The following is a 23451-nucleotide window of genomic DNA, read 5'->3' as shown; positions in this document are numbered from 1 at the left end:
TCAACTGACTCTCAGTGTAACTGAGAACTCAAAACTAACTTTTGAGTTCTACTCTAGAACACTGCAACTCATTGAAACTCTCTACCAACTGTTAATGAAATCAGTGAAAATACTGAGTAGTTGCAGCTTACTTTTATATGGAGTATTGTTCTTTCTGCAGTTCTGTAAATTAAATGAAAAACATGCAGCCGTGCTGGAGTATGGCGTCCTGGGCATTACCGGTCCCAAGCTGAGCATCGGTCAGGGTAACAAACGGAAAGACTTAGAAGAATGAGGGCAGGAATAAGGCTGTCTCATGTTTTTCAAAATCATGCCTTCTCAGGTGAGTGTTTGCATCTAAATACTGCCTAAGCTACCAAAATACAAAGAACCCTGAGTACAAAATCTCAACACACAAAGCTCATTCTCTCCCACAGCCGTCTGAAAGTAGGGGTAGGGTTGGAATGGTTGGAACCCCCCCTCACAGGATTCTTGGGGGCTCTAGCTTTCTTCTGTCTGTGCTCTGACATTCCTGAGTTCTGTCCTGGCTGGTCAGGGCCACATCCCCACAGAGGCCCTAGGACTGGAAAGAGAGAGAGGGAAGGACAGCAGGTTCTTTTTACTTTTTTTAAAAACAGTTTTATTGACATATAATTTACATACTACACAATTCACTCATTTAAAGTGTACAATTCAATGGACTTTGGTACATGATATTATCAGTTTTTCAAATTGGGGTAAAATATATTGTTATGAACTGAATGTGTCCCCCTAAGTTTTGTATGTGGAGGTCTAATCCCCAATGTGGTGGTGTTTGGAAGTGAGGCTTTTGGGAGGTGATTGGATTTGGACGAGGTCATGGCAGTAGAGGCCCGTAATGGGACTGATGCCCATATAGACGGGGAGGAAGAGCCCAGAGCTCTCTCTTAGCCATGTAAGGACACACCATGAAGGTAACTGTCTATAAGGCAGGAAGTAGGCCCTCATTAGAAAATCCAGCGATGCTGGCACCCTGATCTTGAACTTCCAGCCCCTAGGCCTATGAGAAATAAATGTTCGTTGTTTAAGCCACCTCTATGGGTATCAGCAATAACACACATATCAAAGGGAGCAGGTTAGGAAGAGCAGTCTGAAAAAACCATTTCAGGATAGCAAAAAGCTTGTGTCCAGCATAGGCAAATCCACAGAGACTGAAAGTAGGTTATTGATTTCCAGGGCTGGGGAGGATTGAGGAGCAATAGATAGTGACTTCTCATAGGTATAGAATTTCCTTTTGAGATAATGAAAACATTCTAAAATTAGAATGTTTAGAGCTGGTTGCACAGCTCTGTAACTATACTAAATATAATACAGATTATTCTGCACTTAAAATGAATGAATTGTATGGTATGTAAATTTTATTTCAATAGAGCTGATATTTTAAGTGATCAACACTGCATCTGGGAGCAAGAGGTAATCAGCAACACTGAGCTTGCTCAAGGAATTCTCAGAAACAGTAGTAAATTCTGTACTGTCCAAGGTTATGTAAGGTGCATGAGGAAGTTATTTTATTTGAATACTAAAAGAGATATTGACCCAAAAGTTTGGATACTTGATTATAACAGCAATTGTACCCCTTTTTCTATTCTTCTGTTCACAGTTCTTCAACTGCTTTCTGTGTCCCTGAGTGCTCACCCATAGAAGACTATTCATATGTACACACATGTATAAGTTGTTTCTAGAAATAAGGTTGTATCCTCTTCCTTTTTGAGAACAGCAGAAAGGAACGAGGGCTAAAGCCTGGGTCCACGTTGAGTTGTAGCATTGACAAGCACTGGTGCTGCCTACCCCAGACCACTCCGTCCTCTCCAGCTTTATGATGCCAGACTGAACGCTTCTCACCAGGAGGCAGACTCACAGAGCCATGAAACACGGGCACAGGGCACAGACTACCTGGCTTCAAATCAGATCCCAGATCTATAGGTTACCAGCGCTGAGGCAGGGGCAAGTTCCTGAGCCTCTCCATACCTCACTTTTTAACACTTGTATGATTGGGATAATATTAATGCCAACCTACAGGGATGTTCTGATACACATCCTTCACTCAGGGAATATTTTTAGTAGATGTGGAACATGGTGAGTTGGCTGTGTTCATCTTGAAGTCACTGGGTGAAATTTCTGTTTTCTATTCTCTGAAAAGATGAGTTTGTTCTGAGAATCAATGTATGAATATTAGAAAAATTACATGAATGAGTACATGTAAGAAACATTTAGAACTGCATATAGCAAGCACTATAATAACATACTCTGGGTATTATTATTTATAATAGTATGCAATATACAACATTCCTTCCATATCTAGCGAATTTGTGAAGCATAAAGATAGTAATCAACTGAATTGTAAATTGAAGAGAAAGACAATAGGTAAAACCATGGTTTGTTAAGACCATGGGTGATACATGCTAGACGGTAATTTGCAAAAGACCAGGGAGGCATATCTAATTCCTAGTAGGGTGAAGATGATAACAGTTTGTGTGGTAAAAAGTCAAAATCAAAACAAACAAACAAAAAACCCATTTCAGGCCTTCACCCCACCCTGCTGGCTGAGAATCACTGATTTATGTTTGTGTCCCTTGGAACTCTTTGGGTTGCAATCAGCAAACATTGCACCTCAAAATGCCTTAAGCAAATAACAATAACAACAACAACAAACTTTGTTCTGTGTAACTGACAATCTGAGGGAGACTACTAAAGAGTAAGTGACAGTCTGGTTCATTCATCCCAGGGCCAGGTGAGGTCACCAGGATTTTCTCTCTCTCCCCCCGCCCCCTTCCATCCCTCCCTGGTCAACCTGTCTGTGTTGTTTGCCTTCTAATACATCTTTCCCTGCTGGCAGATGCAACAGCATATCTGCCCCACTCTGCCCCATCCTCCTAGGTTCAAGTCCAGTAAAAAAAAAAAAAAAAAAGATATATATATATGTATATATATGGCAACTCAAGTCTTGTACTCCATTGACTATGACCAGGTCCCATGACCAGGCCTGAACTAATCAAGTTTCCAAGTGGAGGAAATGCTTTGATTGGATTGGCTGGAGTCAAACACTGAGGGTGGAAGGATAGTCAGCACCGTGTGAACACATGAACTCAGAAATAGGGAGAGGGTGGTACCCCAAGGGGAATCCAGGACTCCACTTTACTAGTTGTGCATCCTGCTTTTTTGTGTCTGACTCTATTCCGTTCACAGGCTCTCTTCTGAACCCTGTGCCTTATCACAGGAGCAAGGGGCAAGACAAAGCAGATGCAGAGAGGAATATAGCCAAATCAGACATACTTGGTACGTGTGTAAAGGATGAGGGCCCAGGGGCAGAGAGTGGCCAGGGAGAGGGCACAGTTTCAGCTGACGCTGTGATAAAGTCCAGCCTGCTGACCTAAATGGTATCTAGAAAAGGAGGCAGCGGGTGAGTCAGGCCAACAGTCACCACTTAGAGGTTAACAGAAGCTAAGGGGTGTCACAGCAGGTAGTTGAAACATGATAAAAAAGAAACCCAGAAGTAGAAAAGAGTTCTGTTATGCAGAAGTGAAGCACCCCAAAACAGAGAAGGGGGGATCGACACTAATGACAACCGCCATGGTATAGCAGTCTCAGTGTGCATTGACTCCTGCTCACAATGAGCTTGGACTGAAAGGTGGCCATTGCTCACCTGCGGATAACGCCACACTTGAGTGCAGGAGTGGCCAACACATGACATGAGGTGTGGGAGGGCAGGAGTTACCTGGGCCAGTAGCTTTGAGCGCTTGCATTTTCTTTTGGAAACTTCCTTAGGAAGGTCTAGCTTCCCTTCACAATGTCTGTCTTTACAGAAATTGAGCTAGCTTTTCAAAAGTCTTGAGTCAGCACTTCTAGTTCCAGCTTTGACAGTGAAGAGCTTGGAAGTTATTATTCCCACTCTTACAAGAAAATGAATTAATTAATTAACTGAAAATCTGCAACTTTTCTAGGACTCATCAGGGAACTAATGTTGCAGGGCAACAAGCCGCCCACCGCTCCCAACCCTCCTCCCCACCACCCCCAGCCAAATCTGGGTAGACAGGTAAATCCAGAAAGTTACAGCAAAGACCTTCTTACCTGGAACAGAAGCCACAGGAGCTATACATTGGTATCAACACTTACATGGTAAATTTGATACATTTCTGGAGGCTGACTATGGACTATCAGGAGAGTGAGAAGCTCCTGGGGGCATGCACATTTTCACAGGCTGACTTCCAGGAAATCTTGGTGCTCTGGGAAATAGTAATCATTGTGAAATATGCCCAGTGGGTTCTCCATAACCAAAAGCCTTCCCATGGCCTTATCCTACCCTGGGGAAAGGAGCTTTCTGCCACTCTAGGCCCTTCTGGCCTCCCTGTCTCATCTAAGCCACAGCCCAGGGACACAGGCCACTAAAAGACTGAGAAGTAATAATAAGATTGTGGAACCCTTCTCCGCACACCAACAAAGCTTCAGTATAATAAGAGTAGAATGTAGCTGGAAGAGTGGCAGTGTGTCAAACTCTATCCAAGCAGCAGTTCTTAAAGAAGCCCAATCTTCTTGGCTAGTTTTTGTGGAAAACTCCAACCAATACAGAGTCTGTTACATGTTTGTTGACAGGAAGGCATTAATGTTTTTGCAATAAATACAAACCCACAGTTTTAACCAAATGAGATTTTTTTGTCAGTGAGAAAATTATTCTGTCCATTTATCTGACAGTGGTATTAATAAATATATATCTACTTCAACTTTGAGGCTTTGCATTAATTCTCATTAATTTCACTAATTAACTAAATGCTTATTCTTAAAGAAGTTACTATAACCATAGCCAACCATTTCTAACTGCAGTCATTGGAGGACTCCTATTTCTTAAATGGCATGAAGAGGTATCTAAGGAACCTATCCTATCTATTGCCCCTAAAAATCAGGGAACGAGGATGAATCACAAAACACCACCACAATCACACTTGCTCACCAGGTTGTAGAGTCAAACTGATGGTGCTGAAACTTCATTTCTGCTTCTGCTTTTTGTTTTGTTTTGATTTTTGGAAAACAAAGAAACATATAGGATGCTACCATCTAAGAGTCTCCGGTACATACTGGCAAATAATAGGAGTGCTTTTATTGTCAAAGTACCTCACCTGGATTGGGCTGACAAGAAAACTCTATTATGTCTCAAACTCCACATTAACTAAAGTCAGCTGTGGATGGCTTTCACGCTGCAGCATGAGGCAGTATTTTATTTTTACTTTATAAGAGTTTCCTTGGCTGGAAAATGAGGGTGTTTTTGTTCTATTGAAATGAACCACCATGCTAATTTAGGAAGTTCCCAAGGAGGTGGTCCCTACTACACACCAGACACTAGACACCACGCACTGAAGGCAAACGCGAGCTACACAGCAACAATAGAACATAAATGTGTCTCAAACAAATTTCTAACAATATGTCTTTCAGCAGATAGACTCATACTTTATTTTGACAAATTTAAGATAGAAAAATATCAAGTGAATATAGCAGTTGCTCTTTTTGTAACATGGTTTGGGATGTGCTATGCATTTTGCAAGGACTAGCTTAACAGGAAGATTTCACTTCTATTTGGGCTTTTTAATACTGAATTCTATTTCAGCCATTGCATTTGCTCAAAAAAATATTGGACATGGTAAAACTGGTTCTCAAAAAGGTCATGGCATTCAATAATAAATCTTATAGAGCAGTGAACCAAAACAACTTTTTAAAATATTTTATAGTAATTACTAAAAGCCAGTTACACTTCATGATTAAAGCTAAGAACTCATAATTTCAAAATAAATTTGACATTTCTTACCAATATATAATAGAATAATAGAGCACTTATTTTTAAAAACAAGTAAAGAAAAACTAGAGTAAACATAATATTTCAGATGACTATAAACAGTAAACATCAATTCACTGTATTTACATGTCTTTTCAAGAATATACTCTTTGCCCAGCTGGCCATAGAAAACTGTAGTTCTATCATCAAAAATGTGCCTCTGAATGTAATCTTTGAGCTCATTATGTGCTGCCACCATGTCTACACTCTGTCTTTGGAGGAGGTGGTTGAGGGACTCAGTACATGCAGATATTTGGTTATGGTTATTATGTCAAAAATCAAATGTGCCAGGAGTCTGCAGCTGAAACCACTGTCTTAACTTTGTTACACACCTTCATACTCTTTCGTCTCTGTGATGTCTCCAGCAAACTGATGCTAAATAATTCACACTGGTGCTAATTTGGTTGCTGTCTATTTCACATCCTGTCTTTGCTTCCCTTCTCCACTCCTCAAAGAATGAAACTGGGCAGCCCCTCCTTAAAATGTTATCTCTAACATATAAAATAAGTATATATGTACATATATACATACATGTGTTCCCTTTTCAAGGGCTGGGTAACTCCTCATTTTCTATCAAATAATCCTTCTTCGTATACCGGGCTCCCCTGACTAACCTCCACACTCCCAGGTAAGCATCCTTTAAGGACCTTTTGCTAGCTTCTTCAGGGCTGTCTGAGATCTGCCAGTTCCCAGCCTCCAGTGGGAGCCTTCTGGTGCTGACCCTCGCATCTTGCCCCCTTTGCTGAGCGGAGCAACCTGCTGCTATCCCACCTTCTGAGCCGCCACTTCCACCTTCCTCTGGCAGCTGCTCCATGACGAACGGCAGCTGGTCTCCATCTGGCTGTGCCTCCTCTCCCCTGGGCTGCGACTCCAGGTCTTCATAGTTGCTTTGCTTTCTGGTCTCCAAGAACTTGGCAACACAGTAAATGATGGAACCCAGGGTGTTCACCACCACGCCGGCAATGAATAGAGAAGTGGGCTCCACATCGCTGAAGGCCACCATGCCCACGGTTATGGTGGCGATGCTCTTTACTACCCCCACGAAGCTGGTGGTCACGGCCGAGTTGATGTAGGTGCAGTGCAGCGTGGTGAAGTTCATGGCGCAGCCGATCAGAACGCAGGCCAAGAAGATGCAGACCATCGTCGGGTCCTTCCAGCCCGGGAAGGCCCAGGCTTGGATAGAGTCGGTGCTGGCGAAGGAGAGGACTACCAGCAGCGGGGTGGCGGACACGGCGATGACATACTGCGCCGTGAGCGGCCCGTGCTCGGTGTCCGCGCTCGCCTTCTGGATGAGCACCAGGTAGGCGGCGTGCACCAGCACCGCCAGCACCCCGGTCACGTACCCCATGGGGTCGCCAGTCAAGTCGCCGGCTCCTGAAGCGCACGAGGAGGACCGCACAGCCAGAGCAGGAAGGAAAAAGACAAGACACCAGGTTGGCGCGGGTGGCTATCCACTGGGGAGACACGTTGGGCTGGAAAGTGAACGGGGTTCCTGCCCCAACTCTGCCCACGGGTATGAAATGGAGAATCAGTGCCCACTGCGAGGCACGAGGAGAGGCGCCTTCCCTGCCACATCCCCTGGGCCCCCGGCCTCCCTCTGCCCACGACAGAGGCCCCGGAGAGCGCAGATGCCCTCGGGGTAGGCACAGTGGCTCCCGGAGCTGGTATAGATGCTACCCAGGTGGTTGGCATCCTTGCCCCCTCTGTGAGGTGCCAGAAGGGAAAGGGATTCCCAACTAGTAGCTTCTAACCCCGGCAGGCTTGGCTCAGGGCGAGACCGGCCTCCCTCACCCCAAAAAAGTTTCCCGCTCCCGCCAGCTCCCATCTCAGTCAGTCGGCCAAACCCACGGGGGTCTCAATCCAGCCCTTTCTGCTTCGCACTCGCAGCCTCTGGTGCGGCGCCTGAGACCTCAAACTAGCCCGCGAGGCCCAACTTCGCTCCCATCGCCCTTCCCCACCCCCCATTCAGCCCCTCGTGACCCAAAGAAGATCGCGGCCCCCTCCTTCCGTCTTGGTCTGGGGATTCCAGCTCCCGGGCTCAGGCGGCTCTCCCGCCCCTCCGGAGGAAGGAAGGGGTGAAGGGGGGGCGGGGGTGTCGGGAAGGACGATACTAGGCGAGGCAGGGGCGGGGGTCGAAAACCAGGACGGCGGTGGGAGTGGGGGCTCCAAGGGGGAAGCCGGCGCCCTGGGAAAGGCTCCTCTGGGTCTCAGAAGTCGCGTTTTCGGGCCGAGCGACCACATTCAAAGCTCTCCGCCTGTCTGTCTCAGTCTCCCCATCAGGAAGTGAGGACGTCGCGCTAGTCATCCCCGCTCTCTCTGCCCGTGGGGTGGGGTGGGCTGAGGGTCGGCCCGGGTCCCGCTCACCTGCCAGGGCAGCGCCGCAGGTGGTGATGAGCACGGCCGCGAGCACCCCCGGCGAGGGCGCGCCGTTCTTGAGCACCAGGACGCCGATGAGCATGGTGACCAGGGGCAGGCAGCGCTTGAAGACCACGTACATGGGCAGGCTGAGGCCGCGCAGGGACCAGAGCGTGAGGCTGGACTGCAGCGTGGAGAGCACTGCGACCCCCGCGAAGGAGCGCGCCAGGCTCAGGCCGAAGGGGGGCACGGCGATGAGCCCGAGGCGCCGCAGCAGCTCCAGGCTCAGCGCCGCCGTGGAGCTGGTCAGGCACTGCACCAGGGTCAGGAAGGAGAACTGGTAGCGGCTGATGAGGAACTTGAGCAGGATGTTGAGGGAGCCCGAGAAGACTCCGTGCGCGATGGCCACCGAGATGCCCAGCAGGCGGCCCCGGCACAGCTGCCTCATCGCGCCGGCTCCGCCGCACCCGGCGGTGTAGGAGCTCCTGGACCTGCGGGAGGAGAGCGGGGAGGAGAGCCGGGAGGAGTGGAGCGAGGGCGGCGGGGGCGCCAGACCCACGCCGCGGGCGAAGGGCAGGGGGCGCCGGCTCAGCTGCAGAGGGCAGCTCCAGCCAGGCGTCCTCGTGGCTCGGCGGCTCGGCTTCCGACTGCCCCGCAGCTCCCGGGAGGCAGGGACGGGGGCGGAGGACTCCGAAAAGTGGCAGGGGTGGGGGGGCTGGTCTGAGAGGAGTGGCGGGAACCCTAGCGACAGCAGTTTGTAAGTAGGTGACGAGCCGCCGTGGGTGTGTGTCCCGCGAGGTCTCCCTGCCGGGGGGAACACTCTGCGGCTGGAAGCCCCGGCAGCTGCCGCCGGCGGGGCCGGACCCGCGCACCTCCAGCTCCCAGCGCCCACTCGAGCGGGCTCTCGGGGCGCGGACCCCTCTCCTCCAGCACTGCCAGCTGCTCCGGCTAGCCCCCCTTTCCCGGCTCCGAGTCAAAGGACTCAGGTTGGGGGATCCTCGGCCCAGCTAAAGAACATTTTAGAAACAACAGCGCCCGTTTATTAGCCGCAACAAGTGACAGCACCCCAGCCTCCTTCCTCTCGCGCTGCAGTGGGTTTTCCACCCATAGGCCCTCCCGGCGCAGTCGTGGGGTCCTTGTCCAGTTGCTGGACAGAGAGGGAGAAAGGTCCGTGCCAGCGGGCAGAGGATGCTCTAGGTTCGGGCGCTGGCGCCCAGACACTGAAGGAACCCCCGGCCCCAGGACGCCGCCCCGGCGCGCTTTAGGGCTCAAAGGCTGGTCCCTTCCGGTCCGGGTCACCGCTCAGCCTGTCTGCACGCCATCCAGGGAGAGACCTGTAATTACTCGCGGGGCTCTAGGGGAGCTTCCGGAGGTGCAGTGGCCTCAGGTGGCTGCGAAGCCTGGGGGCGGGGGCGGGGCCACGTGTTCCAAGGGAGGCAAAATAAGATGAGCGAAAGAGCAGAAAATAAGCCTGGAGCTAGTAGTGTCTACTGGTTCCAGAGGAGCCCCAGGTCGACGGTGCCCGAGGGTGGAGCGAGAGCGCAAGACTGCGCTGGGAATTTGGGGGCGTGAGGTGGGGCGAGAGGGCGTGGTGGGGACCCAGCCAGAGCTGCGACTAGTAGCCTCCTCCGGAACTGGGAGCCTCCCGCAGCCTGCGGGGCGGCGGTGAGCCCCTGGTGAGCAGGACACCTCTAACCTCCGACCTCCCGGGACAGGGCACCTCTGCGCCCCGCAGGACTTGTGAACTGTTTACTTCCCATTTTGGCTAAGAGGGAAAAAAAAGTTCTCATTTCCTGCATCGCAGACTTTTGTGCCCCTTTTATCTGAACTGTGTTCCTTGTAAAGTAACGCCCAGATCCGTCAATTTAGCACTGGTCAAGTTCGCTCAGCCGAGGTCACCGTTTAGAGCCAGACACAGTTTAGCTTTTCGCGCTACGTAAAAATGTTGGACTTGGTCAGGGTTTCGACGCCAGGGAGAGGGCGCGAGATCGCTGCGCTCCGCCTCTGCTTTCGTTCACTTTTGTTAACCAGCCGCCCCAATCTCCTAACCTTCAAATGCTGCACCACGTTGCCCTAATACACATTATCCACCTCTCTAGTGGTTCTTTAGTTTTCCCCTCCATATTTCCACCTCTATGCCGAACGCGGCACTTCCAGGCAGATGGAAGCCGCGATTATTACCGCAGCAGAAAAATAAGTTACATCTGGGCATCTCTGTGGTCCTCCACTGGGCCAGCTTCGTATGTGCTGGGAGCGCACTTCCATGAGAGAGCATCGTCTCCAGCAAACCTCCAGGGGCGCCGCTACTGAGCCCCGTGTGGGAACCTCCCTGCCTCGGACAGGTGGGCACTTAAGAAAATGTTTTCCGGTGGCCCACTCTGCCATCTTTCTAGGAATAACACTGGAAAGCATTACACCAAAACCCATGCTTCTGGAGCCCTGGGGGACTCCTGGTTTTTGTTGCTAAAAGCTGTGGTTACACACTGTTGGCTGTTTCAAGGACTCTGTTTTTCAAGTGTCGATGTTCTTCTTTTAGGAAATAAGGAAGTCTGAAGCAACAGTTCATGTTGTGTGTATGTGTGCATTATAAGCCTATATTCAAAGTACACTCAGATAAAAAACACTCTCTGAAAATTAACGTTTGAAAGCCATCAGCAAATAACAGATCTCTGCTTCTGGGGCCCATTGCAATTAAAGATGGTTGCTTTAAGCCATCTCAAGTGAATATCATAAAAGAATTGTCTGCACAGACCTAGTTTTGGAATGATTCATTTCTGCCAGCAATTATAATTGCTTCCATTTGTGATACAAACATTAAGTAAAAGATTTGGGGCTGATTCAGCTCTCTTATCCTTCTCATTTAGGCAAGAATATTCAGTTTAATATTTGAAATCTACATTGGCGTGAAACAGAGTACATTTTCTCTACTTTATTGCATATAATCCTTTTCCATTAGGGCTTTCATTAAAAAAAAGAAAAAAATATATATTAGCCTTGGCTGCTGTGGCTCAGTGGATTGAGCGTCGTCCTGTGAACCAAGTGTCGCTGGTTCGATTCCCAGTCAGGGCACATGACTAGGTTGCACGTCAGGTCCCCAGTTGGGGGTGCGAGTGAGAGGCAACCACACAGTGATGTTTCTCTCCCTCTCTTTCTCCTTTCCCCTCTCTCTAAAAACAAATAAATAAAATAAAATAATAAAAATACACACACACACACACACACACACACACATATATATATATATTAACACCATCTCCCACACCAGTTACTAGATAAGCTCCCAATGAAAAATGAGAGCTATAAGAACACTGTGTTTAGCAAAGATAATTGAACAGGAATGTTGATCTGAAGGACAGAAAGCTATTTGACCTACTGGTATCAAGGTATCAAGGGTCTAGATTCACCCTCGATTATCTCTGGTGCTACTCAATAAATATTGATGGCATTACATAAATTCATTCAACAAACATACAGGGCAGGTATTTTGTCCTATTCAGTCTGTTAGTTGCCAAGGATTCAAAGACGAGCCCTCAACTTAGGCCTTAGGATTCACAGGTGGCAGTGGGGCAGCACAATGACGCCCATGCAACAGTGGAGTCTTGTGGCAGAAACAGGAGAGCAGTGAGGAGGGCAATGAAAGCAGCCTGACAGGGGTATCAGGGGAGGCTTCCTGCAGAAGGAAGTATGGTCTTATTTTGTTATTTTTAATTATAAAAATAACACACGCTCATTACAGTACATAAAATAAAAACAAACTTTATAAATAAGTGAACATGTTATTTTCAATATTACCTGCCCCTGACCCCATACCAACCTCACCATACAGAGCTGGCTACTGTTAAGATTTTGGTGTAAGCTACTCAGTTTTTCTTGTATATATATTTATACATACTTAAATCCCTCTTTTTTTAAAAAAAAGTAAAATACACTTGTCTATAATTGGTTATTTCTAAAAGCATATTGTGGTAACCAGTCTCCAAGATAGTCCCCAAAGAGCTCCCACTTCCTGGTGTTCACACACTTGGTTAACCCCTGCACACTGTGCAGGGGTTGGTCTGTGTAACCAATAAAATACAGCAGAGTGATGGTGGAACTCCTGAGACTAGGGTATAGAAGACTGAGGCTTCCATCTTGGATTTTCTTTTCTTGTATCATTTTGTCTGGGAGAAGCCAGATACCATGTTGCAGGGATGCTGAGCCTATGGAGGGTCCCACATGGTGAGTCTTTGAGGCCTGCTGATGACAATGTGAGTGACTTTGGAAGCTGATCCTTCAGCCCCAGTTGAGCTTCAGATGTCTGTAGACCCAGTGACAGCTTATCTGCAATGTCATGAGAAAACCTGAGCCAGAACAACTCAGCTAAACCACTACTGGATTCCTGACCTATAGAAACTGTAAGATAAATAAATGTTTATTGTTTGAAGCTGCTAAATTTTGGAGTGATTTGTTACACAAATAGATAACTAATATACATATCAATAGCAATGTCTTTTTCCATGTCAGGCCACATAGTTCTATCTCACTCTTTTAAATGACTCTTCTATAGTATAACTTTTCTTTTCTAGACAGGTATCTAGGTTTTACCAAGCAATGATGTAATAACTATCCTTGGACATTTATACTTAATGTACCTCTGTAATTACTTGTAGGGGTTAGGGTGGGGATGACAGGGGAAATGAAAAGGGGAATTGGAGAGCAAGGCAAGGAATTCTAAAACTGGAACCATTGGGTCCACTGGTAATTTCAAATTTCATATATCAAATTGCCTTGTAAAAAAGTATATAACGGTGCTTTTACTTTAACCACTATTGAATATTATCAGTATTTTACATTCGCCAAACTGATAAGCGTAAAATGGGATTTCATTTTAATTTGCATTTCTTTGTCATAAAGTCTAAGTATCTTTTTTGAAGTGTATTACATATTTGCATTTCTACACCTGTGAATTGTCTGTTGATAAAAGTGGACAAACTTTTGTTTTCAATTCTGGATAACCATTTATTACACACGCTGCAAACATATCCTTCCAATATGTCTTCTATTAGCTTTGCTAATGGAGTATTTTACTATTTCAATTTTTGTATGTGGTCAATATTTTCCTTTTCAAATGATGGGCAAGAATTTGCCAAGCCAGGAGCAGGACAATCCAGGAACATGGATTAACTTGAGCAGAGACAGAAAGAAAATGTGCATTACCTAATGGGGAGTTTGTGAGCACCCTGGTGTTGCTGCAGCACAGAGCGTGTGACAGTGTGGGGAGAAGCATACCTTGGATGTCTTCTTAGTGAGCCTGAACTTTTTCTTGTAGGCAATTCTATATGCAGAGAAAGGTTTGACACTGGAATTTATGTAATCAGATTGCATCTTAAATTTGTCTCCACAGCTGTATTGAAAAGGGTGTGTCCCTTAGGAAGCTGTTGTGACCGTCTAGAGCAGTGGATCTCAACCTTCCTAATGCTGTGACCCTTTAATACAGTTCCTCATGTTGTGGTGACCCCCAACCATAAAATTATTTTTGCTGCTACTTCATAACTGTCATTTTGCTACTGTTATGAATCGTAATGTAAATATCTGATATGCAGGATGTATTTTCATTGTTACAAATTGAACATAATTAAAGCATAGTGATTAATCAAAAAAACAATATGTAATTATATATGTGTTTTCCGATGGTCTTAGGTGACCCCTGTGAAAGGGTCGTTCGACTCCCAAAGGGGTCGTGACCCACAGGTTGAGAACCGCTGGTCTAGAGAAAAGCTAATGATGGCCTGAACTGGGGCAGTGGTGGTTATATGGAGAGGAAGAGACAGATTGGAGAGTATTTAGGGGGCAAAAGGGACAGGACTTAGTGACCTGTTTGATGTGTCAGGAGTAGAGAAGTGGGAAAAGGGAAGGAGCAAGGATGGCATTTAGGCTTTTAGCTCGAGTGCCCTGGTGAACAGTAGTGGCAACAAAGAAAAAGCACGCGCCGGAGAAGCCAGTTTGGTGAACAAGATGAGTTTGGTTAGAATCTGAGTGCACGGACCTGCAGGAAACCCAGGTGGAGAAGGCAGGAGATGCAGATTTGGAAGTACTCAGTAATATGTGGAAGTGAAAAACATCGAAGTAGATTACCTCCTACAAGGAGAGGCATATAAGAAGTAAGAAATTCAGGAGTTCATTTTTTGGAAGAGCCAAATCATAGTACCTAAGATATGAGGTTAAAAAGTGCCAAAGGCGACAGACCTTGGGGGATTCATTCCAGACCCAGGGTCAACTTCATAGCTCTTTAGACTCAGAAACTCCATTTTGTGGGTTTTCTCAGGAATGATCGGGATCTAGTCAGCAGAGAGTTCATATCTTTACTATTTCTTAGTGGGCCGATTTCCATTATTTCAAGGAAAAGGAGGCCATGTGGCAGGACCATGGGTTTGGATCCAGTCATAGCAGATTTCAAATTCCATCTCCACACTTCCTGTGCACTGTGTCTCCTGGGAGCCCTCATTTCCCCGTCTGGAAAAGTAGGAGGGCTTCCTTGCAGGGACATTATAGAGGCTGAAAGGGATACCATACAGAAAGCATCTCACACAGTGCCCAGGTCACCGAAGGTGCTCAGTGACCTGTGTTCCCTTTCCCTGTGCTCACTCAGGTGCAGGAGGAGCATGGGGAGGCAGAAGGGGGTGGGGGGGGGCTAAGAGCTCAGCAGCCAGAAGACAGATGTATTTTCCCAGCCTGGAGGGAATGACTCTTGTCCTCATAAAATTCAGAGGCTGCCTGGCTTGTGAACTATCAAGAATTCAAAACTCTTGCCCGTTCTTTTTCAGGAGAGAACCCAGCTCCTTTCCTTCTAGTTTTCCCAATTTCCAGGGAACCCACACCTGAGTTAAGCATGATAAAGTTAGTATTCTAAACATCTCTAACATCTCCAAAATACAGGGAAAAAATAAGTCAATAAAGACGTTAGTTTCTGAATCACAACTATTTGTCTCAAAAGATACATGGTAGATTATTTTAATACAAGTGCTTGCATTCTAAAAGGAAAATAAATAATTTCAATTAATTATGATCTGGGTTAGGTATTTTCACAGGTCTATTATAAATTCTGCTGATACAGAGAACACCCAGTGTGAACCTGCTTTTACTGAACTGACTTGGTGTGATGCCATTAGTTCTTGTAGAGGGAAGCAACAAGAAACAGCTCTATGAATCTCATCGTCATGACAGCCCTAAGGATGAGTTTGAGCCTTGTTCCTTACAATATATTCATGTTAAGCAGTGTCCTCTTCACAGAGCTTCTTGAAAACAATTAGTATTGATTTATCTAAGCACTGAAAAGAATTGTATTTTCCCTGAGTCCATTCATTCACTTAACAAATATTTATTGAGCACCTTCTATGTACTAGGCATGATGCTAGAGCCAAGCCCAGGACTAGGACAAAGATTTGTCTTCAGGCCTTCAGTACTGAATTCTGTTCCTGACCAGGCTTCCCATTGATGCTGCCAATAGCAACTTGCTAGGACTTTGAGGCATGTATTTTCAAGCCCTGCTCCTGGCTCTACTTTGTCTCCTTTTGTTCTATCTTTTATGTGGTCTTCTGTTTGTTTGTTTGTGTGTGTGTGTGTGTGTGTTTGGTAAGTGGTCTTAACGTTTTTCTGGAACAAGTAAACAAAGAAATATGTAAATTAGACAATATACATATAATTTAATTTATTTTTGTTCTGATTACCACAATGTATTTTGCTCTTTAAAAATTCTCAGTAACTTGTTTAAAATTTAATGATAACATTTTACTTTAATATGATATAAAAATATAAATGTTATGCAAAGTTGTTTGTTTTACTAATTTTTCCCTTTTAACTATGTTTTTATAGGTCATCAACACCTAGAGATTTTTCAAGGAGACTTAGGGAGGCAGTGAAAAAGGCTGAGAGCATTATTTAGGGCCCATGTCAAGGGTACTTGCTTGAAACCATAGTAGCCATAGTAGTACCTAAGATGTTTTGTCCAGCAGCCAGTTTTTTTTTCTTTTTCTGTTGTTGTTTTAAACACTTGATAGCAGAGAAGTAGGACGAGGGAAATATAGGGTCATGGCTACAATACATAAAAAGATTTGGATAACTAAAAAAAAAGGTAAGCTCAACTCATAATATTCCACCTTCTTAAAGCATCAGTCCTTGAACAAATCATTCAGTTTGTGTGTTAAGCACATAGCAGATGCACAATAAATACCTTATAAACAAATTAAATCTATATAGAGCCCTGTTACTAAATCAAAGATATATCTATGTTACATACAGTATTGTGTTCATATACACACCACATTAGAAAAAGCAATGTTGCCTGGGAATGTCATAAAATGATAGATGATCAAGAGACGCAGTTTATTCTAATTTTTATCAACAGTAGTGATTATATTTTACATCAAAAATGACAAATTAAAATGAAATATGTCACTATATAATCTATGGATCTCCCATATTTTCTTTCATTTTATAACAAAGAGGTTACATTTTAATAGATACTATAAGATATACCGTAACATCAATTATTCCTTACAATTTTAAGAAATATTGCTTATGAATCAGGCTTAAATGGTGAGCCAAAGTCTTTTATCAGCTGCCTCAAAACCGACTCAGGGTAACTTTTTAAAATTTGAACTCTGAACAGCATATAAAGGCATAATGACTATGTTATCAATAGTTAATTTATTTCCTGACAAGTAGTTCTTCAGCCAATATTCTTTGTTTCTGACCAGAGTACTATGTCTCAAGCAGGCCCAGCAAGACAAACAGGATCATATATCTTTATCATTTCATCCCAAGCACAGTCAGCCACCTAGAAAACAAGAAGGAAACATAATTTACAGAAATTAAAAACTGACAGCAAAAGCCTAAGTCATTTAGAGTGTAGCAGATCATGACTAGGAAACATAACTTTAAAAAGGAAAAACACAGGGTATGTTTTTGTTAAAAGGTCTATTTTCCCTTTCTAAGACACACTTCAGGGATTGTGTCCAATGACTAAAGGTGCCTGTAGGATTTCCCCTTACCCTACCCCACCCCACCCCAGAGCGACATAACTTCCTAATACCTCCTGAGATAAATGTTGGAAGGATGTACTCCTCAACTGTCAACAAAGGCACTGTGCTAGGTGTTGTGGGGATGGAATGCAGATAAGGTACAGCCCTTGACTTTAAAGAATGGCTCATTCATTCAGTGAAAAATGCTCTAATAGAGACTTTCCTAGGAGGCACTACTGGAATCCAACTGTGAGGTAAGAAAACTTCACAAATGCCAGGGCAATCACACTGGTCCTCTTTGGGGCAGACATGAGAGGTAAGGACATTCAAGTCTAAAAAGCCGTATTAAAATGTGACAGGAAGAAAGTCCAGGGTGCTCAGGAACTGTGTGTTAAAGACTTGGTAAATGTAATGTCTCAGGGTATAAGATTAATATAGAAAATCAATTGTGTTTCTACATACTAGTTGGAAAAATAATTTAATAAAAGTTTAAAAATCCGTGTACAATAGCACCAAATAAAAAAATACTTAGTAACATATTTAACAAAAAATATGTAAAATGTCCACACTAGAAGCTAAACCATTGCTGAGAACAATTAAAGAAGGCTTAACTAAATGGGGAAATATATATACCATGCTCATGGGTTCAACTTTGTTAAGAACTTAATTCTCCCCCCAAATAATTTGTAATTCATAATCCTAGCAGGCTTTTTCCTAAAAATGAACAAGGTGATTTTTAAGGTTTATGTAGAAATGCAGAGACTCTAGAATAGCCAAAAGAATGCTGAAAAATAACAAGAAAGTTATGCTACTTATACCACCTATCTCAAGAGTTACTACAGTAATCAAGATAGTGTGATATTGATACAAGGATATACAAGTTGATCAAAGGAAAAGAAGAGAACTCAGGAATACAGTAGTCCCTCACTATATCGCTGTTCACTTATTGCAGCCACACTGTATCGCGGGATTTTTAAAAATATTATATTTAATTATTTATCGCGGATTTTTCGCTATATCACAGGATTTTGCGGTACTGTATACGTATGTTATTAAAGTGATGTAGGTTTAAGAGTAGAATAAATGTAAGATTCCTACTTCGTGGGGGGATCTGGAATGTAATACCCACAATAAGTAAGGGAATACTGTACACCTCACACTTGGACAACTACTTTTCAACAAATGTACTGAAACAACTCAACGGGGGGGGGGGGGGGAGTCTTTTCAACAAATGGTGCAAGAATTGGATATCCATATGAAAAAAAATGAACCTCAACTCCAACTTCACGACATAAACAAAAATTAATTTGAGGTGGATGGGACATAGTCCGAAATATGGAAGCTAAAGGTACAAAGCTTTTAGAAGAAAACCTAGGAGAATATATCTTCAATCTGAAGGTACGTAAAGATTTCATAGATTTGCTCATCAAAAGATACTATTAAAAAAATGAATAGGCAAGCCACAGAGCGGGAGGAAATACTCACAAAACATACATCTGACAAAGAACTTGTATTTAGACTATATGAGGAACTACTATAACTCAATAACTAAAAGACAACCCAATTAGAAATGAGCAAAAGACTTTGTTAACAGACAAACTAAGATACATGAATGACCAATAAGCACATGAAAATATGTTCAACATACTTAAGCATCAGGGAAATGCAAATTAAAACCACAATGAGATACCACTACATCCTCATGAAAATGGTTAAAATTAACGATAGACAGTATCAAATGTGAGCAGGGATGTACAGCAGTTGTACTGCTCATACAGTGCTAGTACAATCACTTTGGAAAACTGTTTTCTTTTAAGGTTAAATATATACCTATCCTTAGGCCCAGTAATTTCACTCCTAAAGGCTCATCCAACAGAAATGAAAACATGTTTATGAAACAATCCGTACAAGAAAGTTCATAGCAACTTCATTCATGACAGCACAAAATGAGGCAACCTGTAGTGTGAACCCCGACAGGTGGCTTTTCTTTTGGTAATGTCAAGTGCCTGACAAGCTTTGATGGAGAAGGCATACAGTTCAAAGAGGCATCTGCTTCAACAAAGGCTATCTCAGATGAACACACTGCCAGCCACACAATAGATATGTGTACCCCCTGAAGTGCCCTGTCCATTGTAGGTCCTGTAAGTAATAAACTCTTTTTTCTTCAAAGCTTCCTAGTGTTTATTGCTGAAGGGCATACTGAGATCATAATAAAAAGCCAGGAGGGTCTGTCAGGTCATAACACTGGTTTAGAAAGGGGAGACCTTTGTGGCAAGCTCACGGAGTGCCCCAGGCACTTGCAGCTGAACACATTACTATTCAAAAGTTAAGACTGGCACAAAACACAACCAAAATGCCCCTTGACAAAAGAGTGGATAACAAATTATAATAAATTCACATAACAGAATGCTGCTGAGCAATACAATGAAGAGAACTACTGATAAGCTCGACAACATGAATCAATCTCAGATAATGAGCTGAGTGCAAGAAGCTAGAAACAAAAGAGTACATACAGGGCATTCTATTATATAAGTTCTAAAACAGGCAAAACTGATCTAAGGTAATAAAAAAAGATAATTAGACAGTCAGAGAGAGAGAGAGAGAGATTGATTCCAGCAGGAGGTGGGGTGGGGATAGGGAGAGAATGGGAAGGGCCAAGAAGGGAATTTTGGATGGAGATGCAAATGTTCCATATTGCAATGGGATATAGATTGCACAGATGTATCTTCCAAAATATATATTTAGGATTTGTACATTTCAGTGTATGTAAATTTTACCTAGAATAGTAAGAACAATAATGACAATAACAATAATTGAATGAGGGGTGGGAAGTGAGTAGAGAAATAAATAAAGCAAGAAATTTGATCATTGTTAAAGCTGAGTAATGTGAGTCCATTATTTTATTATGTTTACTTTTATACATTTGAAATTTTCCACCATAAAAAAGGAAAAGAAATGTAGGCAGTAACATGAAAGATGGAGCAGAAAGAAAGTGATTCTGACCCAAGGCATTTGCACTCTATTTTCCAACTTTTCATGGTTTCAAAGGTCAAAAGTTATACCAGGGGAACCTGCAATCTTGGTCGCTCCAATTATTTGGCTGTGACTAAGTGAATACAAGAACCACTCAAATTAATCACAATATATTAACCCTTATCATTCACCAGTAATATTTTAGGTCAGAATCCAAGCTAGACAGAACAGTAGAAATCATTTAGTTAAACCTTTTAAAAAAATTAAATTTATTGAGGTAACATTGGTTAATAATATTATATACATTTCAGGTGTATAACACTACATTTTGACATCTGCACACTCTGTGTGCTCACCACCAGAAATCTAGTTTCCATTCCTTACTTCCTTTACCCACTTTGCCCTGCCCCCCCACCTCTGGTAATTTAAGCATTAAAAATCAGACACTTCAATATTTGGTTGTTCTCTATTTCTTTGTTTCTCACTGCATCAGGCTCACACTCAAACCCAGGCATCTTGTTCATGCCCCTGAGGCACCCTCTCCTGCATACCGTCTCTTCTCCTGCCCCTTCTACTGAGCTGTACTCATTCACGGGCACTTGTGTTACAGCTCTGAGGGCGTGGACCAGGTCTTCCTATAACCTAACAATGGCTCAATAAACATTAGCTCAGAGACTATTTTATAGATTAAGACTTCAGAGATTAACTTGTTCTCCTGTTCGCACTAGGGTAACGGAGCTGGAACTAGAACCTAAAGCTGTTGAAGCTGTCCCCTAAAAATAGTGCCTCATAAAAGGCAAACTAACATTCATTATTTGCCTAATCCTGCAGTTAGGATTATATCCTGAAGTTTTAAGTTTTTATACCATGGGATACAAAGATCATTATATTAATTTACCCTCGTTTCACATATGTGTATTTTTTCAAGTGCTGGGAGACTGTGTGGTCCCCAGGGAGGGGGCGGGCCCTCATTAATTACCATCACCACCCCAGTGGCCTCAGGAGGCACTGCTTCCCCCTGCATTCCAGGACTGACAGTAAACACAGGGCTCTTTCTTCATGTCCCCCTCTACACATCCGAGGCCAGCCTAAAAGGCATTAAAAAAAAAAAAAAAAAAGACTTTGCTAAAAATAAGGGTAAAAAAAAAACCAAAACAAAATTAAGTCCAGTGAATTACATGAAAATAAATAATCTGCTTCACAGGGTAGATTCACTCATTCTTTACCTTGTCAAACAAAGAAAGGAATCTTGCTTAGCCCCATATGGCTTCTTCAGGGTAAAAGCCATCTTTCCCTCCCATCCCTGGGAATCCGCTCCTGGCCCTGCAGCCTCCTTCAAGGCCAGACTCAGGATAGTGATAATAGGATATCTCCTTTCTCATCTACTGAAGATCCTCTTTCTCAGTTTCAGCTCGGATAGGAGGACTCACTTCTTTGCCCATTACCTTGCTGTCAGGAAAAACTGTAAACGATTGCAATCAGCAAACAAGATGGTGAGGTGCCCTTTCAGCGGAATGCTGGCATTGTCTTGGGGCCCCACAGCGCTACCTGATTCTATAGGGGTCTGTGCCTTTCGCTGCCTTTGACTGGTTTGTTTTACAACTCTGAAAGCTATAGAAAACCGATAGTAATCAAATGATTCTCATCCATTAAAGTTGCAAATGAATGTTGTCCTATCAAGACGCAGTTGACAGCTCCCTTGCTCCACAAGAGATGATTCCAAACATTACATCTTATTGCCCTGTGGACACTGACTAGTTTTGTACCTATTTCTAAATTCACTTCAGCATTCAATGACTGCCTATATGTGTTTGCTCTTTGGTTCCTTTGAGCTAGCTGTAAAATCTTTCATGAATTACATAAAACCTCTGACACATGTTCGTGATTGCCATTTTGAAAATTATCATTGAACATGGGCACACACAGAGATATAAGCTTATTTGCCTCAACAGGGTAACAATTATTTCCATGGAACATAATAACCCTTGCCCTCTCATAGGAGGTAGCACAGTAATAGGAAATTATTTCATTAAAAGAAGAGGCAGTAAATTATACTGGAAAAAGAGACTAAGAATAATGGCTAAAATTAGACGTGAAATTGAGCTCTACACCTCCTGGCAGCAAAGGTAAAAAAGCCAAACCATGATATAAAAATATGCAAATACCATAATCAATTTACCACTTCAACAGGGGAGATAAAGTTTTCTCTAGCACTACAGAGAATTATATAATATTCCTCCATTACAAAACAATTCAGTGACAAAAGAGTGGTTTTACAAGAGATACAAGGTCATTCTTCAGATGGCTATTTAAAAACAATAAACAGCCCAATACTCAAATAAACCAGAAGGATAGTATTCAGCTGTAGTTTACTGATGGCATTTCTATAGGGCTGTGGTTCTCAAGCTTTATGGTGCTTTGGAGTCACCTTGAGGGCTTCTTAAGGCACAGTCCCCATCCCCATAGTATGGGTACTCTAAGTGGGGTCCCAGGATCAGTTTCATTGACATCACAAGCCTGGGCTCTTTAAACCAAGGTCCACAGGTGGGCTTCAGAAAGTCCATAAATGCGACACTTAATGTGTATAAACATTGTTGGAGGAGGAGAAAGAAAATCAATCATTTCCTTCAGATTCTCAACCCCTGACCCTGAAAGGCTAATCCAGGGCATCTCCAGCTGAGCATCATCACCTGGGGAGCATTTGTATGTGCACCAAGAATTGAGAACCTCTCGTGTTTATCAAATTTCTTAACTGGGCTTTTGCCATGTGCACTAACCTTGAGTTCTTTGGGGGTACTTTATGTGCAGGCATATTTGTTGCTGACTAAAAAGAAATCCAAAATTTAGCAGGATTCAAATATTCTTCTTAAGGAAGAATTCTGTTCCTTTCTTAAGGAGAAAGAAGAGATTAATTTGCCACTTATACAATGAAAAACGCCTTATGCCATATTTTCACACTTTTATGTAAAATCTAAGTTTCAAATCTGGAAGGTTGAAATGTGGTAGGAAGATAACAAATTAGGAAGACTAAAGAAGAAAAACAAAAACACGACTGAACTATTTAAAAAAAATAAAATCACTAGGTCTACCTGAAACGTTTCTGAACGTTTATGCAACTTCCCGACCCTATTCTATAAATGCCAATATCAAGAATTTCTACTTAAACACGTGATAAAATTTTATTATGTGTTGAATGAATGAATAAATAAGTTAATGAACCCATGTATGATCAGTGGTTTCCCTCCTCCCAAGATTTTGTTAAGTAGAGCCTCACACATGGTAAAG

The 23451-nt window shown here is 43.4% G+C and overlaps 2 protein-coding genes across 2 annotated transcripts in view; both read right to left on the bottom strand.

Moving 5' to 3' along the window:
• Positions 1-5461: 5461 nt before the first annotated feature.
• On the bottom strand, positions 5462-8674 carry SLC35D3 (solute carrier family 35 member D3). Its single transcript, XM_090280669.1, has 2 exons — positions 8204-8674; positions 5462-7213 (listed from the first exon to the last, which is right to left on the bottom strand). The coding sequence occupies exons 1-2, from the start codon at positions 8640-8642 to the stop codon at positions 6384-6386; spliced, it is 1269 nt and encodes a 422-aa protein (XP_090136795.1). The 5' UTR covers positions 8643-8674; the 3' UTR covers positions 5462-6383.
• Positions 8675-16531: 7857 nt separating this feature from the next.
• The window catches only part of PEX7 (peroxisomal biogenesis factor 7), a 66423-nt gene continuing 59503 nt past the window's right edge, over positions 16532-23451 (bottom strand). Inside the window, exon 10 of the mRNA XM_090280668.1 lies at positions 16532-17009. Coding sequence (XP_090136794.1) covers positions 16941-17009 — 69 coding nt within the window. The 3' untranslated portion in view covers positions 16532-16940. The remainder of the gene's footprint in view (positions 17010-23451) is intronic.

The sequence above is a fragment of the Furipterus horrens genome, unplaced genomic scaffold, assembly GCF_987537825.1.
Source record: "Furipterus horrens unplaced genomic scaffold, mFurHor1.1.pri manual_scaffold_6, whole genome shotgun sequence".
NCBI classification, from domain to species: Eukaryota; Metazoa; Chordata; class Mammalia; order Chiroptera; family Furipteridae; genus Furipterus; species Furipterus horrens.
The sequence above is the reverse complement of the archived record's forward strand: the minus strand, read 5'-3'. Positions and strand labels throughout refer to the sequence as shown.